At 47.7% G+C, this 23,001-nt stretch overlaps 1 protein-coding gene across 2 annotated transcripts in view; it reads right to left on the bottom strand.

The window, feature by feature from the left end:
- LOC134927842 (uncharacterized) overlaps positions 1-23,001 on the bottom strand; it is a 457,379-nt gene that overhangs the window by 166,223 nt on the left and 268,155 nt on the right. For both annotated transcript variants that reach the window (XM_063922900.1, XM_063922899.1), the window contains exons 8-9: positions 16,045-16,081; positions 5,483-5,501 (exon numbers count right to left, since the gene is read on the bottom strand). In XM_063922900.1, coding sequence (XP_063778970.1) covers positions 5,483-5,501; positions 16,045-16,081 — 56 coding nt within the window. The remainder of the gene's footprint in view (positions 1-5,482; positions 5,502-16,044; positions 16,082-23,001) is intronic.

Genomic DNA, 23,001 nt, shown 5'->3' with positions numbered 1-23,001 from the left:
ACCCTGACAAATTTGTTCAAGGACTTGAGATTGAGAATTGGCCGGGACTAGGAACAGTGGTGAATAGTACCCCTTGCCTCTCTGAGCTAGAGACACTTGTACTACCACTCCTGTGTCCAGGAGGGACTGTACCACCGAATGAAGAGATTTTGCCTTTACCTGATCCGAAGGGATGTCTGTCAGGCAAAATCGATGAGGGGAACTTTTCTTGAAGGTTACGGCGTAACTTCGAGTGACGACTTCCCGTACCCAGGCATCGGAAGTGGTCTTCAACGATTCCTGGGTAAACCCTAGAAGTCGGCCCCCCATCCTGGGATCTTCCAGGGGGAGGCCCGCCCCATCATGCGGCAGGCTTGTCAGTTTTGGAAGCAGGCTGACAGGCAGCTCAGGCCCATTTGGGTTTGGGCTTAGCATGTTTGGAAGTCTGACCGTGTTTCGGGTATGCCTGACCTTTTGCTTTTCTTGGAGGACGAAAGGAACGAGAGAAAGTACTCCGCTTTCGGCGCAGTACTAGGCAGACATGCCGTTTTAGCAGAAGCTAAGTCCGCCACTATCTTGTTGAGGTCTTCTCCAAAAAGAATGTCTCTCCTAAAAGGGAGCACCTCCCTGGGTTTTCTTGGGAGTCCAGATCAACAGAGGACCACAACCAAAGAATCCGGCGAGCCAGGTTAGATGTAGTAGAAGCCTTGGCCGCCAGAATACCGGCATCAGAAGCCGCCTCTTTCACATAATGAGAAGCTGTGACAATATACGACAGGCATTGTTTAGCGTAATCGGAAGCATTGGAAGGCAACTCAGCTTCCAACTCCTGGGCCCACGCCTCAATGGCCTCTGCAGCCCGAGTTGCTGCAATAGTGGGCATATGCACAGCACCAGTGAGGGTGTATATTGCCTTTAAACAACCCTCCACATGCTTATCTGTCGGTTCCTTCAGAGACGTGACTGTAGTCACAGGCAGAGATGAGGATACTACCAGCCTCGCCACCTGCAAATACACTGGCGGGGGGAGTCTCCCAAGTTTTACTTAGCTCCACAGCAAGTTGATAGCGAGTCAGCATCTTCTTGTGGGGTGTGAATTTCTTACCTGGATTTTCCCAGGACTCCTGACGTATGTCCACTAAGTGGTCAGAGTGAGGTAAAATTTGCTTAACCACTTTCTTTCGTTTGAACCTGTCTGGTTTCTTAGGAACGGCATCAGGCTCTGTGTCATCAGTGATCTGAAGAATCATCCTGATTGCCTCCAACAAGTCAGGAACATCTACCTGTGAACCAGCCTTCCCATCAGAACTATCAGGGTCAGTATAGACACCAGCATCATCAGATGAGGTGTCAGGGACAGTGGTAGACTGTGAGGAAGTAATGGCCCATTTAGATGACCACATTCAGATTTCTTTTTAGTCAGTGACTGGTTTAATTGCTGTAACTGATTGCAGATTTGATCCGCCCAGGGCATATTAACTGCAGGGACCATAATCGGATGTACTGGTACAGGGGTCCCATAGGAGGCGTAAGTTTAGTTACAAGCGTAGTTAATAACGAGGAAAATGTAGGGTCCTTTTGGACCCCCCGTTGCCACTATTCCACTGGGGGGAGAAAGGGAACCCCCAGATCCTGAACTGTCTGCTGCCAAATTTTCCTCAAACATGCCCGCAGCTTCACCTCCACAAACTGTGGGATCAGCTCCAGCTTTGTTGCCCCCTGTAGCCGACATAATTAAAAGTACAATCTTAGGCAACACAGTACAATATCAGCAGCAATATACCTGACAAGCACCCACTGTGCAGCTTATGTACGCAAACAGGGAATTCAAGAGGTATATGGTGAATAAAAAGCACAAAGAAAAATACACGAGTATATCTTGCGAGACACCAATATCAGATAATAAACCTGATGCACTGAGCCCCCTCAGATCATAGAATATAGCGATAGCAATCTGAGTGAGAGACACGAAATGGAGATCACACAGCAGCTACACGCACACACATAGAGTCACAATGTACAATGCAGAAATTAAGACATGCAATAAAACTGTACTGGACTAGCAATACAAAGTAGTACTCAGTATATCTATATAATTAGTAGAAATATCAATGCACAGTAAAGACTGGATGTATATCACAGGGTACTTGTACTATATAACCCTGACCAAATGCACCGTTTCTTAACTAACACTGTCAATAGACATGTAGAATACTTAAGTGTCTTGTAAAATGCACAGCGCTGACGTGCAGGTGGCTCTACAAAGGAGGATTTGCCCAAACAGTCCCAGGAACAGTGCTGCTCTGTGTAATGGCGCCCAAATACTGACGGAGTGAGGGAGAGAGATATATGCAGCTCCAGGCCGGAAACATTACTGTAAATGGCGCCCTGGGGCTGGAGGAGGGGCTACAGGTCCAAACCTTATCCTCCTGCTAGACCTCACCACTGGTACTATGGGCTGTAATAAAAACTTTTTTTATGAGGTAAAAACCGACCTGTGCCCTTGCGCTGGTGGTTTAGTGGAGTCCCTGCTCGACCACAGTGTCTACGTCAGTGCGCGCGGCCCGCCTCCCACCGGCCGTGCCGGATCGCATTTTCAGCGGGACCCGCCTAGGGGACCAACTTACCTCCTCCCTGAGTGTGGCCACGCGATCCAGGAGAACTTCGGCGAGTGTGTGACTAACGGTGAGTAAACCGGAGCCTCCGCTGTAAGTACCCGGCAACCAGGGCGCGGGAGTATACAGCGCCGCTGGGGGAGGTGATGGAGCTGCAGCAGGAGATGTCTTCTCAGGGCTGCTGTAGCAGCCCGCCTGTTGTATGCCTGCTTACTGCATGGCACCAACTACAAAACTGAGCTCCTGTGCACGAAGGCTATGCATCTTGGGAACAGTCAAAGCTTTGAGACTGTTGGTGCCTCGGATCAAGATCCTACTCTACACCCCAATGTTATTCCCTGTGGAGCCCAGTGTACCCCGCAGCAGAAATATATATAAAGAATCCAATAGAGCCGACACTGTAATATTACAGTATATTGCTGTAACTTCATCCCTTCCTTGCACATATCAGTCATAGATCCTGGGGGCTACCCTGAATCAGCTGCTGCTGGGCATCGGTTTATCTAACTCAACAATAACTCCCTAAATTAATTTATATATCCAGAGTGCCAAGTGCATGGAGCCGGCCGCGCATTGTGACAGAAGCGCCCACAAAGCAGCACAGGTATTTCACAAGGGCTTGCCTCTGCCTGATCGCCAGTGGGTTAGTATTCATACTCACCATCACCGAGATGGATCCACCGCACCGTGGCCGCACTGTCTCTTCCGCCGAGGTCCGCGCCGATGACGACAATGACGTTTGGCGCGCAGACCTCCTCTTCCGGGCAGCCGGGTGGGGACGGGCCTTTTCTCCTACTAGCAGCCGGTGGACGCGATGCGCAGTAGTCAGGACACATTACATTGCAATGGTAACGTGCAGGGGTGGGGCCTCATAACAGGTGGCCACGCACACCAATCGGCCCTACGGGACTTTCCAAAACAAAACTAATGGCCAGTCCGGCCATGCACTAAGCACTTCAAATCTTCGTAGCCCCATAAAGATTTAGAAAATGTGAGTTTGAAAGGGAGGGAAGAGAACAAAGATCAGAAGTACAGAACAAGGTTGGGAACAGAGCCTATTCTGTTAGCATGTGTAGCCTAATGTAACCCGGCTGAGCTGCTGTTGCCCTAGACCAAATAACAGTACTAGCAGTTGACCAGAGCAGCTAAACCAAGGCCGAAATGTGGCAAACTGAAGTGGAAAGGTGGCATCCTATGAGAATACAACCCACAGGGCCGTCTTTTCGTATGGGCTCAATGGGCTCTTGCCCATTACTACGCTGATAGCTGAGGGCCCCCTCTTTCCAGGGGTACCAGATTTCTGAAAATCGGCCGTGGGGAACTGGAGATATCCGACTTCAAAGCAGTGGTCCCCATCCAAGCCTGTTAATTGTTCTTCCCAGCCAGATATCTCGGGTTCTGTCTGACTTAGAGTTTTTCTGAGGGTATACTACAAAAGCTGGCACTCTCCCCCTTTCAGGGGACGCTGGCAGCTTGTCTCTACTATGCCCAGAACCAGAGATATCAGCCTTCAAGCAGCTGGTCCCTGCTCTAGCTCCACACGCTTAATATGCAGTTTTAGATTTTTGCTGGTGTATTGCTCTGGATCTTGAAGTCTGATCCCCAAGTCCCCAGTACCTCCTGAAAGGTGAGACTCTCTAGGTTTTTTTTAATCTCATTAAAGCTAAGAAATCTATTTCCAGGAACTGAAGATATCTGCAGTAAAGCCAGCTGCCCTGACCCCCGGAAAATGATGAATATTAAGCCCACTCCACTATCCACCCCTCCCCTGTGTAATAAACAGCCCCTACCACCCTGGAAGTCATGTACCATGGCCCCGTCATTCAGCACAGTGTCCCCTTCTACAGTTTAGGGTTCTCCTTCCCGTCCCATTTGTGCAGTAAAGGAGTAAATAACAGAAATTATTTCTCCAGGTCCTACATGCTGAGCGAAACATAGAACCCCCCTACCCCCGTGTGACATCAAAGCTGCCGCTGATAGCACCCCCCACCGCTACCGCTGATCGATGGGTAGGAGCCCCAGTGCATTGCTGTGCCCAGGGGCCTACACTGCTGTTAAGACGGCTCTGACAACCCATTCTACTGATGTTTGACTATGGAGATTGTACAGCTGTAGTTGATTTGCTGCCACTGTTAGCAAAGGATGTTAATAAAAAGGCCAAACACACTCATTTGAAGTAGTGTCCACATACTCTTGCCCATACAGTGTATAACATTTCACTTTTAGGAATACAACTAACCCAATATACTGTACAGTACCTAAATTTGACAATGTTTTTTTGTGGTTGATCGGATTGTGGCTTGTTGTAAAATGATGCAGCATCCACTAAATAAATATGTTTGCTTTCTACTTTTGTACATGAACAATTTGGATGTAGTAGCTTCCTCAAGAGCAGCATGCTGAGTCACTTGGATAACGTGATTTGCTGATGTGATTGGTTGAACTAGATAACTAAAGAATGAGCAGGAGATAAAGAGGTGTATTTACTAAAGTGTAGGTTTTTAGAAGTAGAGATGTTGCCTATAGCAACCAATCAGATTCTACTTATTTTTCTAGCACCTTCTAGAAGATAATACCTAGAATCTGACTGGCTGCTATGGCCAACATCTCCACTTCTAAAAACCCGCACTTTAGTAAATACACCCCGAAGAGTACATTAAAGTGCTGAGACTCTAATAAATGCACCTGAAAAAAAATAGACATAGAGACAGCCAAGTCATGGATTACATAGTAAGTATACATTACTTGCATGCATTAGATTTCAAAACTACATTCCCAAATATACATTACCAATACAAATGATCTTGCTGAGACCAGATGCTTCAGTTACCATGTTCTCTTGTGGAATTGCAATACATATTTATGAGAGCAACACAAAATTAACTTACTTCTTTTTGTGGTCCGGACCTAAAGTAAGGGGGAAAAAATGTAAAAAATAACCATGAACAAAATGCAAATAATGAAAGAAATGAAGGGCTGTCTTACAGTAGATGACTGACCTACAAATAATGGTGGCAGTGTTTGTGCTCAGCTAATACTTAAAAATATAGTCATTCAATTCAATAGCAACAAGTATTGAATTAATATAAAGTCTGGTCTTATGAGTCAATATTTCAGTGATGTCACTATTTTCTAGCAAACTGATAGGATGTTACAGATAAAGCCTACAAATTGGATGTTCCATGATACAAATATACATTTATACATTTTAGATGGGGGTGGAGATAGAAAAAGCACCTAATAGTGTAGTATGTTACAATACTGTAGGCCTTAAATCTTCACATGATTTTTGTGTGAGTCCTGGCTGGATATAACATCTCATGACGTGATAATTACCTGGCACATAAAGAATAATGAATACATTACTGAATTGATTGCATATGAGAGGACACCTACAGTAACAGGAGAGCTTTACTACACCTGGGAATTCGACTTCTACAGATACACTTAAGAAAGTCAAATCAATAGCCACGGTTAGTGGCAAAGATGAGCGGAGACTCATCTGTACTTGCTGACCATATCTTTGTGGCCATTCCATTTCCAACATACCATAAGAATAAGGCGACAGAACAAGAAATAAATGGTATGAGATATTTAACAGAGAAACCACTTCTAAAATGTCCTCAAGTATAAAGGGGTATGTCTATTGACACGGCAGAAGTGCGAATGTTAGCGGGACCCAGCGGGGATAGCTTGCATAGCGGCATGCATGGAGGGAGCGGTGGCCATGTAAAAGACCTGCCTAAAGGCTGCCTCCCCCCTCAGGTGAAGACAGAAGACGCCTGAAGCTCTGGGGACTCGGCGGCCATGCAAAAGAGCTGCTTAAAGGGCGCCCCTCCCAGGTGGAGAAAGATGATAGAAAAGTTCACAATGCAAATTGGATCCGAATTCTCACGGTATATTTAGACAAGGAAACATCCGATTTTTCAGACCAACCGGAAAGCGTTTATTAGTATAACAACTGCACAGTGTGATAGAAAGTCAGCCATTGTCACCAAAATAGTTCCATGACTGAAGCAACACATAAACCCCATATAAACCCAGTCCTCCAGGATGCACAAGCAGCTCCTGCTGATTAAAATAATTATGCTGCATGTCTATATTCTGTGTGTAATTGTGGCTGTATCGGCATACCAAATTATGTTACAGTGTTTGGCAGGAAACCGCTGTAGCATAACATATGCAGACGCAACAGCAATTATACACAGAATATAGGCATTCTGCATATCATTTTAAACAGCAGACGCATTTTGTTTTGCATGTAAGAAGCATTTCCTGGGGCAAAAATGACATGTACAGTACACAGACTATTTGGAGAGATCAAAGATTTTTTGTTTTTAGAAACAAGTTTAAAAATGTTTATTTGTTGTAAATGTGCTGTAATGGTGTACTTGTAATGTTTTTCAACATTGACAAATACAACTTGCCCCCCAAAACAACTCAATTTATGTCCGAATGTGTAGAGCTGTTTGGTGCGAGGAAAACATCTGGATCTAACTTTTTTATTCAGGTTGGATTGCAAAATTTGAGAATCGTATATGCGCAGCATTCGCATTGCGTGCGCGCACCTGTGAAGTGCAATTCTTTTTGTGAATGCATTGTGTTGCAGCGCAATCATTTTTTCATTGCCAGGAAGCCAGCGTTTATGGGCGTTAACATGGGGGTAAATTTACTAAGGTGGGAGATTTTTAGAACAGGTGATGTTGCCCATAGCAACCAATCAGATTATATCTATTATCTGCTAGAAGCAGCTAGATAAATGTTAAGTAGAATCTGATTGGTTGCCATGGGCAACATCACCAGTTCTAAAAATCTCCCACCTTAGTAAATTTACACCATGGCGTTTTCTGGGTGTGTCAGAAAAAACGCAGGCGTGCCCAGGCGTTTTAAGGCAGGTTTCTGACGTCAGCGATTACCATTTCCAGCCTCTTGCGTCTGCAGAATTGTGGACGACCTTGCCGGGTACAGATGGAAAAAATCTTTGATGTTCTGGTAATTGCGTATGATTTTGCGATCAGAACGCACATTACGATGCATTCGCAATTTCTGCAATGGGTGTTTTTTCTCTATTTCTGGGCGGCAACTATTTGATCGCAACAACTACTTGAATGAGGTCCCTTATTCTTTCCACTTTCTCACTTATTTTAGAAAATAAGTGAAGAAAAAATGGCACAGATTCATAATCAAATACTTGTTTATCGCAAAATAGCAAAAATCATTCATCAAAAGAAATGGAGAACAGACACCCAAAATGTGGCTACATAGTCTTTTATACTCCGGCCAGTAACTGAACAAACATAATAAGACTGTGAGCTGCTTTTGGGGAAGCAGCACTGGCCCGAAACCACTCTGTTTGAGTGATTTGCAGAACTTCGGTGTCGGAGACGGTCCCTGAAAGATGAGGAGTGCTGCAGCCGACCTGTGTTCTCCATCATCAAGGACAACAATGCTGCTATGCGGGCACCAGGGTGACCATGGCCCAGTTAGACAAGGCATCTCATCGGGATCCATCTGCTTGATACCTGACAAAATGCTCTGTCTGAGCAAGCTTTCTGTACGCTGGGTGCCCCATCAGCTGACTCGAGAGCCGATGGAGGCTCGGGTGACTTGGTGCCGCAATATGCTAGCTTGGTTTCATGGCGGCCAATCAAGCTCAGTCTGGGAGATTATCAGTGACTATGAATTCTGGAATGTGAGCGCAGCATGGCCAAGCAGATGGTGGCTGTTTTTGTGGCCATTGCCAGGAGTCATCAAAGAACTCGCACTCATGGTGTCCTTCTCCATCATAACAATGCACCTGCCCACAAGTCCAGGAAAGTGGTGGATTTTCTGTCCCATGATCGTATCCAGGAGCTTGGTCATTCAAACCAGGCCCCCTGCGATACAAATCAAATGCAAGTTGCATGGGATTCGTTTTGAGTCACCAGAAGCTGCTGTGGAGACCTTCATCCAGCATGTATAAGACATACCTTCTTCAGACTGGTACAGCTGTTTCACAAAGTGGTTTTAGCTACTAGGGAGGCCAATCCCGGGCCGTTTTTCTCAATCTCGGGATTCGGGATTGAAAAACGGTCAATCCCGGGATTCCAGGGATTGCAGTAGGGACCAGTGAAGGTTGTAGGGAGCAGCGCTGGAGGGAGGGTGTAGGTAGCGGTGCGAGAGGGAAGTAGGGTGTAGGTAGCGGTGCGAGAGGGAAGTAGGGCTTAGGTAGCGGTGCGGGAGGTAGGGAGGGGGTAGGTAGCGGTGCGGGAGGGTGGGTGTAGGTAGCACTGCGGGAGGGTGGGTGTAGGTAGTGGTGCGGGAGGGAGGGTGTAGGTAGCGGCGAGGGAGGGAGGGTGGGTGTACGTAATAACACTTACTATAAGGCGGGCGGCCGCGGCAGCCATGGACACACTGAACGCGGCGACATTTCAAATGAAGCGCTGGCCGCCAGCCAACCGGAGCTGGCGGACCGGCAGCCAATCAGGGAAGCGGCCGCAGCAGTCGCTCCTGATTGGCTGCCGCTGCTGCAGCAGCTTCCCTGATTGGCTGCCGGTCCGCCAGCTCTGATTGGCTGGCGGCCAGCGCTACATTTGAAGTGCCGCCGCGTTCAGCTTGTCCATGGCTGCCGCGGCCGCCCGCCTAATAGTAAGTGTTATTACTTACACCCACCCTCCCTCCCGCGCCGCTACCAACCCTCCCGCACATGCGCACTGTAATCCCTTGAATCCTGGGATTGGAGGCTCAAATACCGGCATTTTTGGGCCCAAATCCCGGGATCCCGCCGATCCCGGGATTGGCCTCCCTAGTTTCAGCACATGCAACTTTGCATAAACGCCTCTGTAAATATAATACTTTTTGTGCATCCAGAAACTTATTGCACATCCCTTGTATGTAGAGTAAAGATTATTAGCATTTCTAAATGATGTGCAGACTTAAGAGCCCTAAACACTGGTTGATACCAGTGAAAGATATGAACGATCTCGTTCATTAATGAACAGGATATCGCTCATATCTTTCAGTGTGTAGGCACCAGCGATGAACGATGCGCGGCCCCGCGCTCGTTCATCGCTGGTGCCAGCTCGTTTAAACATGCAGGCCAATATGGACAATATCGGCGGTCGGGCAGCTCGACGGCGGGTCACCGAGTCTGTAGGGCCCTTAACTGATTTATCAAAAAGCAATAACCAACGTAATTAGGTTCATCCAAGTCCCTTATTGATTACCTCTATTAACTTTTATATCAGAATATAAAAAATAAATGTTGTTTGTATATCTCCATTTTATAGGACTCTCTTCACTCATGTGCTTTTACTTTCCTCACTTCTACCACCATCTCCACCCTATTGCCTAACTTAACCTTTGTGTTCTGTCGCCCTGCTGCTTATTTTGATATTACTTCTGTTTATAAACCATGTCCTGCAAAGTTCTGTACTGCAAGTCACTTTTTTGTTTTGTTTTTGCTCATACTATTTATGTACTTTGTAAGGTGCTGCAGACCTCTTATGGTACCATATAAAATAAGAATTTACTCACCGGTAATTCTATTTCTCGTAGTCCGTAGTGGATGCTGGGTACTCCGTAAGGACCATGGGGTATAGACGGGCTCCGCAGGAGACTGGGCACTCTTAAAAGAAAGATTAGGTACTATATCTGGTGTGCACTGGCTCCTCCCTCTATGCCCCTCCTCCAGACCTCAGTTAGGGAAACTGTGCCCGGAAGAGCTGACATTACTAGGAAAGGATTTGGAATCCAGGGTAAGACTCATACCAGCCACACCAATCACACCGTACAACTTGTGATAACTATACCCAGTTAACAGTATGAACAACAAATGAGCCTCATTAACAGATGGCTCATAACAAAACCCTTTAGTTAAGCAATAACTATATACACGTATTGCAGAGAGTCCGCACTTGGGACGGGCTCCCAGCATCCACTACGGGCTACGAGAAATAGAATTACCGGTGAGTAAATTCTTATTTTCTCTGACGTCCTAGTGGATGCTGGGTACTCCGTAAGGACCATGGGGATTATACCAAAGCTCCCAAACGGGCGGGAGAGTGCGGATGACTCTGCAGCACCGAATGAGCAAACTCAAGGTCCTCCTCAGCCAGGGTATCAAACTTGTAGAATTTTGCAAATGTGTTTGAACCCGACCAAGTAGCAGCTCGGCAAAGTTGTAAAGCCGAGACCCCTCGGGCAGCCGCCCAAGATGAGCTCACTTTCCTTGTTGAATGGGCTTTTACTGATTTAGGATGCGGCAGTCCAACCGCAGAATGTGCAAGTTGAATCGTGCTACAGATCCAGCGAGCAATAGTCTGCTTTGAAGCAGGAGCACCCAGCTTGTTGGGTGCATGCAGGATAAATAGCGAGTCAGTTTTTCTGACTCCAGCTGTCCTGGAAACATAGATTTTTAGGGCCCGGACTACGTCCAGCAACTTGGAATCCTCCAAGTCCCGAGTAGCCGCAGGCACCACAATAGGTTGGTTCAAATGAAAAGCTGATGACACCTTTGGGAGAAACTGGGGACGAGTCCTCAATTCTGCTCTGTCCATATGGAAAATCAGATACGGGCCTTTACACGACAAAGCTGCCAATTCTGACACACACCTGGCCGAAGCCAAGGCCAATAGCATGACCACTTTCCACGTGAGATATTTTAGCTCCACGGTTTTAAGTGGCTCAAACCAATGTGATTTTAGGAAATCCAACACAACGTTGAGATCCCAAGGTGCCACTGGAGGCACAAAAGGGGGCTGAATATGGAGCACTCCCTTAACAAACGTTTGAACTTCAGGCAGTGAAGCCAGTTCTTTTTGAAAGAAAATAGACAGGGCCGAAATCTGGACTTTTATGGAACCCAATTTAAGGCCCATAGTCACTCCTGACTGTAGGAAGTGCAGAAATCGACCCAGCTGAAATTCCTCCGTTGGGGCCTTCTTGGCCTCACACCAAGCAACATATTTTCGCTATATGCGGTGATAATGTTTTGCTGTCACATCCTTCCTAGCTTTTATCAGCGTAGGAATTACTTCATCCGGAATGCCCTTTTCCTTTAGGATCCGGCGTTCAACCGCCATGCCGTCAAACGCAGCCGCGGTAAGTCTTGGAACAGACAGGCCCCTGCTGCAACAGGTCCTGTCTGAGAGGCAGAGGCCATGGGTCCTCTGTGATCATCTCTTGAAGTTCTGGGTACCAAGTCCTTCTTGGCCAATCCGGAACAATGAGTATAGTTCTTACTCCCCTTTTTCTTATTATCCTCCGTACCTTGGGTATGAGAGGAAGAGGAGGGAACACATACACCGACTGGTACACCCACGGTGTCACTAGAGCATCCACAGCTATCGCCTGAAGGTCCCTTGACCTGGCGCAACACTGCTGACAGTGCTAGCACGTGATTCTCTGCCCATCGAAGAATCCTTGTGGCTTCTGCCATTGCCATCCTGCTTCTTGTGCCGCCCTGTCGATTTACATGGGCGACTGCCGTGATGTTGTCTGACTGAATCAGAACTGGTTGGTTTTGAAGCAGGGCGTTGTAAATGGCCCTTAGTTCCAGAATATTTATGTGTAGGGAAGTTTCCTGACTCGACCATTGTCCTTGGAAGTTCCTTCCCTGGGTGACTGCCCCCCAACCTTGGAGGCTTGCATCCGTGGTCACCAGGACCCAGTCCTGTATGCCGAATCTGCGACCCTCGAGTAGATGAGCACTCTGCAGCCACCACAGCAGAGACACCCTGGCCCTCTGGGACAGGGTGATCAACCGATGCATCTGGAGATGCGATCCGGACCACTTGTCTAACAGATCCCACTGAAAGATCCTTGCATGGAATCTGCCGAAGGGAATTGCTTCGTAAGAAGCTACCATCTTTCCCAGGATTCGCGTGCAGTGATGCACCGACACCTGCTTTGGTTTCAGGAGGTCCCTGACCAGAGATGATAATTCCTGGGCCTTCTCCTCCGGGAGAAACACCTTCTTCTGTTCTGTGTCCAGAATCATGCCCAAGAACAGCAGACGCTTCGCAGGAATCAGCTGTGACTTTGGGATATTCAGAATCCAGCTGTGCTGATGCAGCACTTCCTGAGATAGTGCTACGCTGACTAGCAACTGCTCTTTGGACCTCGCCTTTATAAGGAGATCGTCCAAGTACGGGATAATTATGACTCCTTTCTTTCGGAGGAGCATCATCATTTCGGCCATTACCTTGGTAAATACCCGCGGTGCCGTGGACAGACCAAACGGCAGCGTCTGGAATTGGTAATGACAGTCCTGTACCACAAACCTGAGGTACTCCTGGTGGGGTGGATAAATGGGGACATGCAGGTAAGCATCCTTGATGTCCAATGACACCATAAAATCCCCCTCTTCCAGGCTTGCAATAACCGCCCTGAGCGATTCCATCTTGAACTTGAACTTTTTTATATAAATGTTCAAGGATTTCAAATTTAGAATGGGTCTCACCGAACCGTCTGGTTTCGGTACCACAAACATTGTGGAATAGTAACCCCGTCCCTGTTGAAAGAGGGGTACCTTGATTATCACCTGCTGAAGATACAGCTTGTGAATTGCCGCCAGTACTACCTCCCTTTCTCTGAGAGCAGCAGGCAAGGCTGATTTGAGGTAACGGCGAGGGGGAGTCGCCTCGAACTCCAGCTTGTATCCCTGTGATACTACTTGCAGAACCCAGGGATCCACCCGTGAACGAACCCACTGGTCGCTGAAGTTCCGGAGACGCGCCCCCACCGCACCTGGCTCCGATTGTGGAGCCCCAGCGTCATGCGGTGGACTTAGAGGAAGCGGGGGAAGATATTTGATCCTGGGAACTGGCTGTCTGGTGCAGCTTTTTCCCTCTTCCCTTGCCTCTGGGCAGAAAGGAAGCGCCATTGACCCGCTTGCCTTTCTGGGGCCGAAAGGACTGTACCTGATAATACGGTGCTTTCTTAGGCTGTGAGGGAACCTGAGGTAAAAATGTCGACTTCCAAGCTGTTGCTGTGGAAACGAGGTCCGAGAGACCATCCCCAAACAATTCCTCACCCTTGTAAGGCAAAACCTCCATGTGCCTTTTAGAATCCGCATCACCTGTCCACTGCCGAGTCCATAATACTCTCCTGGCAGAAATGGACATTGCATTAATTCTAGATGCCAGCCGGCAAATATCCCTCTGTGCATCTCTCATATATAAGACAACGTCTTTAATATGCTCTATGGTTAGCAAAATCGTATCCCTGTCGAGGGTTCAATATTATCTGACAGAGTATCGGACCAAGCTGCTGCAGCACTACACATCCAAGCTGAAGCAATTGCAGGTCTCAGTATAGTACCTGAGTGTGTATATACAGACTTCAGGATAGCCTCCTGCTTTCTATCCGCAGGCTCCTTTAAGGCGGCCGTATCCTGAGACGGCAGTGCCACCTTTTTTGACAAGCGTGTGAGCGCTTTATCCACCCTAGGGGATGTCTCCCAACGTAACCTGTCCTCTGGCGGGAAAGGGTACGCCATCAGTAACTTTTTAGAAATCACCAGTTTCTTATCGGGGGAAGCCCACGCTTCTTCACACACTTCATTCAACTCATCTGATGGGGGAAAAGTCACTGGTTGCTTTTTCTCCCCAAACATAATACCCTTTTTAGTGGTACCTGGGTTAATGTCAGAAATGTGCAACACATTTTTCATTGCCGTAATCATGCAACGGGTGGCCCTAGTGGAATGTACATTAGTCTCGTCCTCGTCGACACTGGAGTCAGACTCCGTGTCGACATCTGTGTCTGCCATCTGAGGTAGCGGGCATTTTTGAGCCCCTGATGGCCTTTGAGACGCCTGGGCAGGCACTGGCTGAGAAGCCGGCTGTCCCACAGCTGTTATGTCATCGAACCTTTTATGCAAGGAGTTCACACTGTCGTGTAATACCTTCCACATATCCACCCACTCTGGTGTCGGCCCCGCAGGGGGTGACATCACACTTATCGGCACCTGCTCCGCCTTCACATAAGCTTCCTCATCAAACATGTCGACACATCCGTACCGACACACCGCACACACACAGGGAATGCTCTGACTGAGGACAGGACCCCACTAAGTCCTTAGGGGAGACAGAGAGAGAGTATGCCAGCACACACCACAGCGCTATATATCACAGGGATGCACACTATACTGAGTGATTTTTCCCAATAGCTGCTATTATACACAATTTGCGCCTAAATTTATGTGCCCCCCCTCTCTTTTTTACCCTAGAAGTCTGGACCTGCAGGGGAGAGTCTGGGGAGCGTTCTTCCAGCGGAGCTGTGAAGAGAAAATGGCGCTGGTGTGCTGAGGAAGATAGCCCCGCCCCTTTCTCGGCGGACTTCTCCCGCTTTTTTATATGTTTTATGGCGGGGGATTATGCACATATACAGTTTAATAACTGTATTATGTGCTATTTAGCCATGTAAGGTACTCTAATTGCTGCCCAGGGCGCCCCCCCCCCCCCCCCCCCCAGCGCCCTGCACCCATCAGTGACCGGAGTGTGTGGTGTGCAGAGGGAGCAATGGCGCACAGCTGCAGTGCTGTGTGCTACCTTAAAGAAGACCGGAGTCTTCAGCCGCCGATTTTCCACTTCTCTTCGTTCTTCTGGCTCTGCGAGGGGGACGGCGGCGCGGCTCCGGGACCGGACGACCGAGGCTGGGCCTGTGTTCGATCCCTCTGGAGCTAATGGTGTCCAGTAGCCTTAGAAGCCCAAGCTAGCTGCAAGCAGGTAGGTTCGCTTCTCTCCCCTCAGTCCCACGAAGCAGTGAGTCTGTTGCCAGCAGATCTCACTGAAAATAAAAAACCTAACAAATACTTTCTTTTCTAGGAAGCTCAGGAGAGCCCCTAGGGTGCATCCAGCTCTGGCCGGGCACAGATACTAACTGAGGTCTGGAGGAGGGGCATAGAGGGAGGAGCCAGTGCACACCAGATATAGTACCTAATCTTTCTTTTAAGAGTGCCGAGTCTCCTGCGGAGCCCGTCTGTACCCCATGGTCCTTACGGAGTACCCAGCATCCACTAGGACTTCAGAGAAATAAATAATACCACCACCACCACCACCTAGGGGCATGCATGCCCATCTGAGAAATACACTGTAATTAGTCTTCCCCTCTACATGGAATTGGAACATATCAATAACAATGGCTAACTCAGTTATGAAACTTATGGAAGAGAAAAATATTCAGCAAAACTGTACTTTGACAAAGTTTTCACCTACAGCAACCTCTATTCCCATAGAATGCTATGTTTTTTTTCCCGCCAGTACTAGTTTATCCAAAAAGACTACAACTTTAAGTTGTGATAATTTGTCAAATTACAGTAGCTGTCAGGAAAGGATACTAACATGTACAAGAAATGATACACTGTACTCTGGTTAATAACAACGACCGGCTAGTTCTGAACCACGTTACAACACACACAAAATCCAAAGAGCAAATTCAACCCAAAGCAACAGCTGAACACACTTACCGGTACTTTGCAGAGTCACTTGACTCTACCCAGGTGTCTGTAAGAAAAGATCAAACAAGAATAAATTATTGTGAACATGTATATTGTACAAACAGAAAGCAACTCACAGTAAAGCTGCACTACCACAGAGTAAAAGATTTGACTAAGATTATCCTAACCACCGATATCCAGTGCTAGGGAAAAAAAAATTGCTGGTGCTGCAATACATAAATAGCAAAGTAATTTAGGTCCCCAATTTAAAACACCAGTGGAAAAAAATAAGATTTTACTCACCGGTAAATCTATTTCTCGTAGTCCGTAGTGGATGCTGGGGACTCCGTAAGGACCATGGGGAATAGCGGCTCCGCAGGAGACTGGGCACAACTAAAGAAAACTTTAGGACTACCTGGTGTGCACTGGCTCCTCCCACTATGACCCTCCTCCAGACCTCAGTTAGGATACTGTGCCCGGAAGAGCTGACACAATAAGGAAGGATTTTGAATCCCAGGTAAGACTCATACCAGCCACACCAATCACACCGTATAACTCGTGATACTATACCCAGTTAACAGTATGATAACAACTGAGCCTCTCAACAGATGGCTCAACAATAACCATTTAGTTAGGCAATAACTATATACAAGTATTGCAGACAATCCGCACTTGGGATGGGCGCCCAGCATCCACTACGGACTACGAGAAATAGATTTACCGGTGAGTAAAATCTTATTTTCTCTAACGTCCTAAGTGGATGCTGGGGACTCCGTAAGGACCATGGGGATTATACCAAAGCTCCCAAACGGGCGGGAGAGTGCGGATGACTCTGCAGCACCGAATGAGCAAACTCTAGGTCCTCCTCAGCCAGGGTATCAAACTTGTAGACTCTTGCAAGAGTGTTTGAACCCGACCAAGTAACAGCTCGGCAAATTTGTAAAGCCGAGACCCCTCGGGCAGCCGCCCAAGAAGAGCCCACTTTCCTCGTGGAATGGGCTTTCACAGATTTAGGGTGCGGCAGTCCAGCCGCGGAATGTGCAAGTTGAATCGTGCTACAGATCCAGCGAGCAATAGTCTGCTTAGAAGCAGGAGCAACCAGCTTGTTGGGTGCATACAGGATAAATAGCGAGTCAGTTTTCCTGACTCCAGCCGTCCTGGAAACATATACTTTTCAGGGCCCTGACTACGTCCAGAAACTTGGAATCCTCCAAGTCCCAAGTAGCCGCAGGCACCACAATAGGTTGGTTCACATGAAAAACTGCTACCACCTTAGGAAGGAATTGGGAACGAGTCCTCAATTCCGCCTTATCCATATAAAATACAGATAAGGGCTTTTGACAAACCGCCAATTCTGATACACGCCTGGCCGACGCCAAGGCCCACAACATGACCACTTTCCACGTGAGGTATTGTAGCTCCACGGATTTAAGTGGCTCAACCCAATGAGACTTCAGGAAATCCAACACTACGTTGAGATCCCACGGTGCCACTGGAGGCACAAACGGGGGCTGACTATGCAGCACTCCCTTAACAAAAGTCTGAACTTCAGGCAGTGAAGCCAGTTCTATTTTGGAAGAAAATCGATAGAGCCGAAATCTGGACCTTAATGGAACCCAATTTAAGGCCCATAGTCACCTCTGACTTGTAGGAAGTGCAGAAATCGACCTAGCTGAAATTCCTCCTTTGGGGCCTTCCTGGCCTCACAGCACGCAACATATTTCCGCCATATGCGGTGATAATGGTTTGCGTTCACTTCTTTCCTAGCTTTAAATAGCGTAGGGATAACTTCCTCCGGAATGCCCTTTTCCTTCAGGATCCGGCGTTCAACCGCCATGCCGTCAAACGCAGCCGCGGTAAATCTTGGAACAGACAGGGCCCCTGCTGCAGCAGGTCCTGTCTGAGCGGCAGAGGCCATGGGTCCTCTGAGATCATTTCTTGGAGTTCTGGGTACCAAGCTCTTCTTGGCCACCCGAAACAATGAGTATAGTTCTTACTCCTCTCCTTATTATTCTCATCACCCTGGGTATGAGAGGCAGAGAAGGGAACACATACACCGACTGGTACACCCACGGTGTTACCAGAGCGTCCACAGCTATCGCCTGAGGGTCCCTTGACCTGGCGCAATATCTTTGTAGCTTTTTGTTGAGGCGGGACGCCATCCTGTCCACCTGTGGCCTTTCCCCACGGTGTACAATCATTTGGAAGACTTCTGGATGAAGTCCCCACTCTCCCGGGTGGAGGTCGTGTCTGCTGAGAAAATCTGCTTCTCAGTTGTCCACTCCGGGAATGAACACTGCTGACAGTGCTAACACATGATTTTCCGCCCATCGGAGAATCCTTGTGGCTTCTGCCATCGCTATCCTGCTTCTTGTGCCGCCCTGTCGGTTTACATGAGCGACCGCCGTGATGTTGTCCGACTGGATCAGCACCGGCCGGTGTTGAAGCAGGGGTCTAGCCTGACTTAGGGCATTGTAAATGGCCCATAGTTCCAGAACATTTATGTGTAGTGAAGTCTCCTGACTTTCCCATAGGCCTTGGAAGTTTCTTCCCTGTGTGACTGCCCCCCAGCCTTGAAGGCTGGCATCCGTGGTCACCAGGACCCAGTCCTGTATGCCGAATCTGCGGCCCCCTAGAAGATGAGCACTCTGCAGTCACCACTACAGCGACACCCTGGCCCTTGGAGACAGGGTTATCCGCCGATGCATCTGAGGATGCGACCCGGACCACTTGTCCAACAGATCCCACTGGAAGATCCTTGCATGGGACTTGGCGAATGGAAATTCTTCGTAAGAAGCTATCATCTTTCCCAAGGCTCGCGTGCATTGATGCACCGATACCTGTATTTGTATTAGGAGGTCTCCGTCTAGAGACGCCAACTCCATGGACTTCTCCACCGGGAGAAACCCTTTTTATCCTGTTCTGTGTCCAGAACCATAGCCAGGAACAGTAGACGCGTCGTAGGAACCAGCTGCGACTTTGGAATATTCAGAATCCAGCCGTGCTGTTGTAGCACTTCCCGAGATAGTGCTACTCCGACGAACAACTGCTCCCTGGACCTCGCCTTTATAAGGAGATCGTCCAAGTACGGGATAAGTACTTCAGCCATTACCCTGGTAAATACCTTCGGTGCCGGGGACAGACCAACGGCAACGTCTGGAATTGGTAATGACAATCCTGTACCACAATTTTGAGGTACACCTGGTGAAGAGGGTAAACAGGGACATGCAGGTAAGTATCCTTGATGTCCAGTGATACCCTGAAATTTTCCAGGCTTGCAATAATCGCCCTGAGCGATTCCATTTTGAACTTGAACCTTCGTATATAAGTGTTCAAGGATTTCAATTTTAGAATGGGTCTCACCGAACCGTCTGGTTTCGGTACCACAATCATTTTGGAATAGTAACCCCGGCCTTGTTGAAGGAGGGGTACCTTGATTTCCCCTGCTGGAAGTACAGCTTGTGAATTGCCGCCAGTACTACCTTTCTCCGAGGGCAGCAGGCAAGGCTGATGTGAGGCAACGGCGAGGGGGAGTCGTCTCGAACTCCAGCCTGTATCCCTGTGATACTACTTGCAGAACCTAGGGATCCACCTGTGGGCAAGCCCATTGGTCCCTGCAGTTCCCGAGACGCGCCCCCACCGCACCTGTCTCCACCTGTGGAGCCCCAGCGTCATGCGGTGGACTCAGAGGAAGCGAGGGAAGATATTTGATCCTGGGAACTCGCTGACTGGTGCAGCTTTTTCCTTCTTCCCTTGTCTCTGTGCAGAAAGGAAGTGCCTTTGACCCGCTTGCTTTTCTGAAGCCGAAAGGACTACCTGAAAATACGGTGCTTTCTTAGGCTTTTGTGAGGAAACCGGAGGTAAAAAATTTTCTTCCCAGCTGTTGCTGTGGATACGAGGTCCCAGAGACCATCCCCAAACAATTCCTCACCCTTATTAGGCAGAATCTCCATGTGCCTTTTAAAGGCAGCATCACCTGTCCACTGCCGGGTTTCTAATACCCTCCTGGCAGAATGGACATTGCATTAATTCTGGATGCCAGCCAGCAAATATCCCTCTGTGCATCCTTTATATATAAGACAACGTCTTAAATATGCTCAATGTTAGCAAAATATTATCCCTGTCTTAGCGTATTAATATTATCTGACAGGGTATCCGACCACGCTGCAGCAGCACTATTTATGCTGAGGCAATTGCAGGTTTCAGTATATAACCTGAGTGTGTAAATACAGACTTCAGGATCGCCTCCTGCTTTTTATCAGCAGGTTCCTTCAAGGTGGCCGTATCCTAAGACGGCAGTACCACCTTTTGACAAACGTGTGAGCGCCTTATCCACCCTAAGGGATATCTCCCAACGTGACCTATCCTCTGGCGGGAAAGGGTACGCCATCAGTAACTTTTTAGAAATTACCAGTTTCTTATCGGGGGAAACCACGCTTCTTTACACACTTCATTCATTCATCTGATGGGGGAACAAAACACTGGCTGCTTTTTCTCCCCAAAAATAAAACCCCTTTTATGTGGTACTTGGGTTCATGTCAGAAAATGCGTAACACATTTTTCATTGCCGAGATCATGTAACGGATGTTCCTAGTGGATTGTGTATATGTCTCAACCTCGTCGACACTGGAGTCAGACTCTGTGTCGACATCTGTGTCTGCCATCTGAGGTAACGGGCGTTGTTTGAGCCCCTGATGGCCCTTGAGACGCCTGGGCAGGCGCGGGGTGAGAAGCCGGCTGTCCCACAGCTGTTACGTCATCCAGCCTTTTATGTAAGTAGTTGACACTGTCGGTTAATACCTTCCACCTATCCATCCACTTTGGTGTCGGCCCCACAGGGGGCGACATCCCATTTATCGGCCTCTGCTCCGCCTCCACGTAACCTTCCTCATCCAACATGTCGACACAGCCGTACCGACACACCGCACACACACAGGGAATGCTCTGACTGAGGACAGGACCCCACAAAGTCCTTTGGGGAGACCGAGAGAGAGTATGCCAGCACACACCAGAGCGCTATATAATTTAGGGATTAACACTATATTGAGTGAATTTTTCCCAATAGCTGCTTGTATATACAATATTGCGCCTAAATTTAGTGCCCCCCCTCTCTTTTTAACCCTTTGAGCCTGCAAACTACAGGGGAGAGCCTGGGGAGCTGTCTTCCAGCTGCACTGTGAAGAGAAAATGGCGCCAGTGTGCTGAGGGAGATAGCTCCGCCCCTTTTCCGCTGACTATTCTCCCGCTTTTTTATGGATTCTGGCAGGGGTATTTATCGCATATATAGCCTCTGGAGCTATATATTGTGATAAAGCTGAATATTTATCGTATATAATACCCTTTATGAGGTCTAAGAACACTGTACGCTATCTACGTATGAAGTACCGTAAGGGTACGCACGTTGCGTAACAATCGCTTAGCCGTAGTCGAGACGCTCAAGCGTCACGTTCGCTCACGGCCAAGAGATCACAGGCAGGCACGCTATTGGCTGCTGACTAACTTAATGATTCGCTATAGCGTAGCGGACGCTCGGGACCACGAGGAGATCACCAGCGGCGCTGACGCTCACAATGTTAAACCTTTGTATCTAAACCATAAACAGTGTATTGTGCAGTAAAACCTTAGTGTAATGATAGAGTGTAAATGCAACACAGTATAACCTTATTACCTTTAAAGCTGTTCTAGCGTCACCGACGCTCTGAGAATACTTAACACTATAAGAAATACACAGATACCGTGCTCAGGGTCCAACGCCTAATATATATATTATGAATGATATACTTGCAAAAGAATTAATACAAATACAAATCATACACTACAATATAACAGACTACCTAACCAGATAACTACACAGGAAATATAATACAATTACTATTTAAGGGAAAATAAGAGAGAAAGAGGAGAAGAGAGAGAGAGAGAGATATTGGCCCACAATAACAAGAAGATCAATATAGTTGCGGAGAAAAACTTACGCACAAAGGAAACGATCGCATGCGCCTCTGGACATCCAGCTCCCGATTTTCAGCAATGATAACCGTTGAAGAGTGAGAGCTGGATGTGATCGGCTTGTCTATTTATGCCCCACACACAATGCAATTCAATGGTCCCTACAATCTCATTGTTCATTGGACACAGGAATTCCTCCTCGCATTATAACAAAAGGTCATAGGTTGATTCATACAGGTGGGCCGTGACTATTTCCAACAGCTCAGGTGGGAGGGAAACTGGGTTTCCCGCCGCATGGATAAGTAAGTGCAAATACAGTAAATGTTCATAAACTTCTTATGTCCATAACTATTCGCACGAGCGATTAATCCGCTTCAAACCAACACCGGAATATTGCTAATTAAATACTCTTCCGATGGGTACTAAACACCACTGTATTACTCCTGTCTGACCCTTCGTATCAAACAAAGAGGGATTTCTCTGTTTTCGAACATTCTATATTAACCAAACTTTCAGAATCTATCAAAGGGACCATGATCTACAAAATACATTATATAGTGAAAATATGTAATGATTGAGTCGCACGCTACGATCACATAAACTCTACCGTAAATACGCATACCGTGCGCCTGCGGGTGCCCGCGACTGAGTATGCGCACGTACGGGAGAGCGTACGCATGCGCAGCACGGACCTGTGTGAGGTGCAAATATGGTAGTGTGCATAGAGATATTTTTCTGACTTTGACAGTCCACCCTTTGGCAGTCAACAATAACTGCCACCTTCTAAAACATTTCAAAAAGAGAAAAATATATGTCAGGGGTTAATACATTTACATGGTTGGGTACGGGAGGAGAGGAGAAGGTAGGAAAAGGGTATGACCTAGTGAGATAGCAGAAGCATGTGTGTATGAATCCGTGCTTGGGGGTCATGTATCATCGTGCCGTACGTGTTTTAAATCAAGCTTCGAGGTATTGCGAAGTATACATTTGAATTCCTTCTTATCCCGTGGTACGGGTCTGTGGATGGGCTGTCAAACTTTA

This window comes from Pseudophryne corroboree, chromosome 5 (assembly GCF_028390025.1).
Source record: "Pseudophryne corroboree isolate aPseCor3 chromosome 5, aPseCor3.hap2, whole genome shotgun sequence".
In the NCBI taxonomy this organism is placed as follows: Eukaryota; Metazoa; Chordata; class Amphibia; order Anura; family Myobatrachidae; genus Pseudophryne; species Pseudophryne corroboree.
Note: the sequence above shows the minus strand (reverse complement) of the source record. Positions and strands in the feature narration are given on the sequence as shown.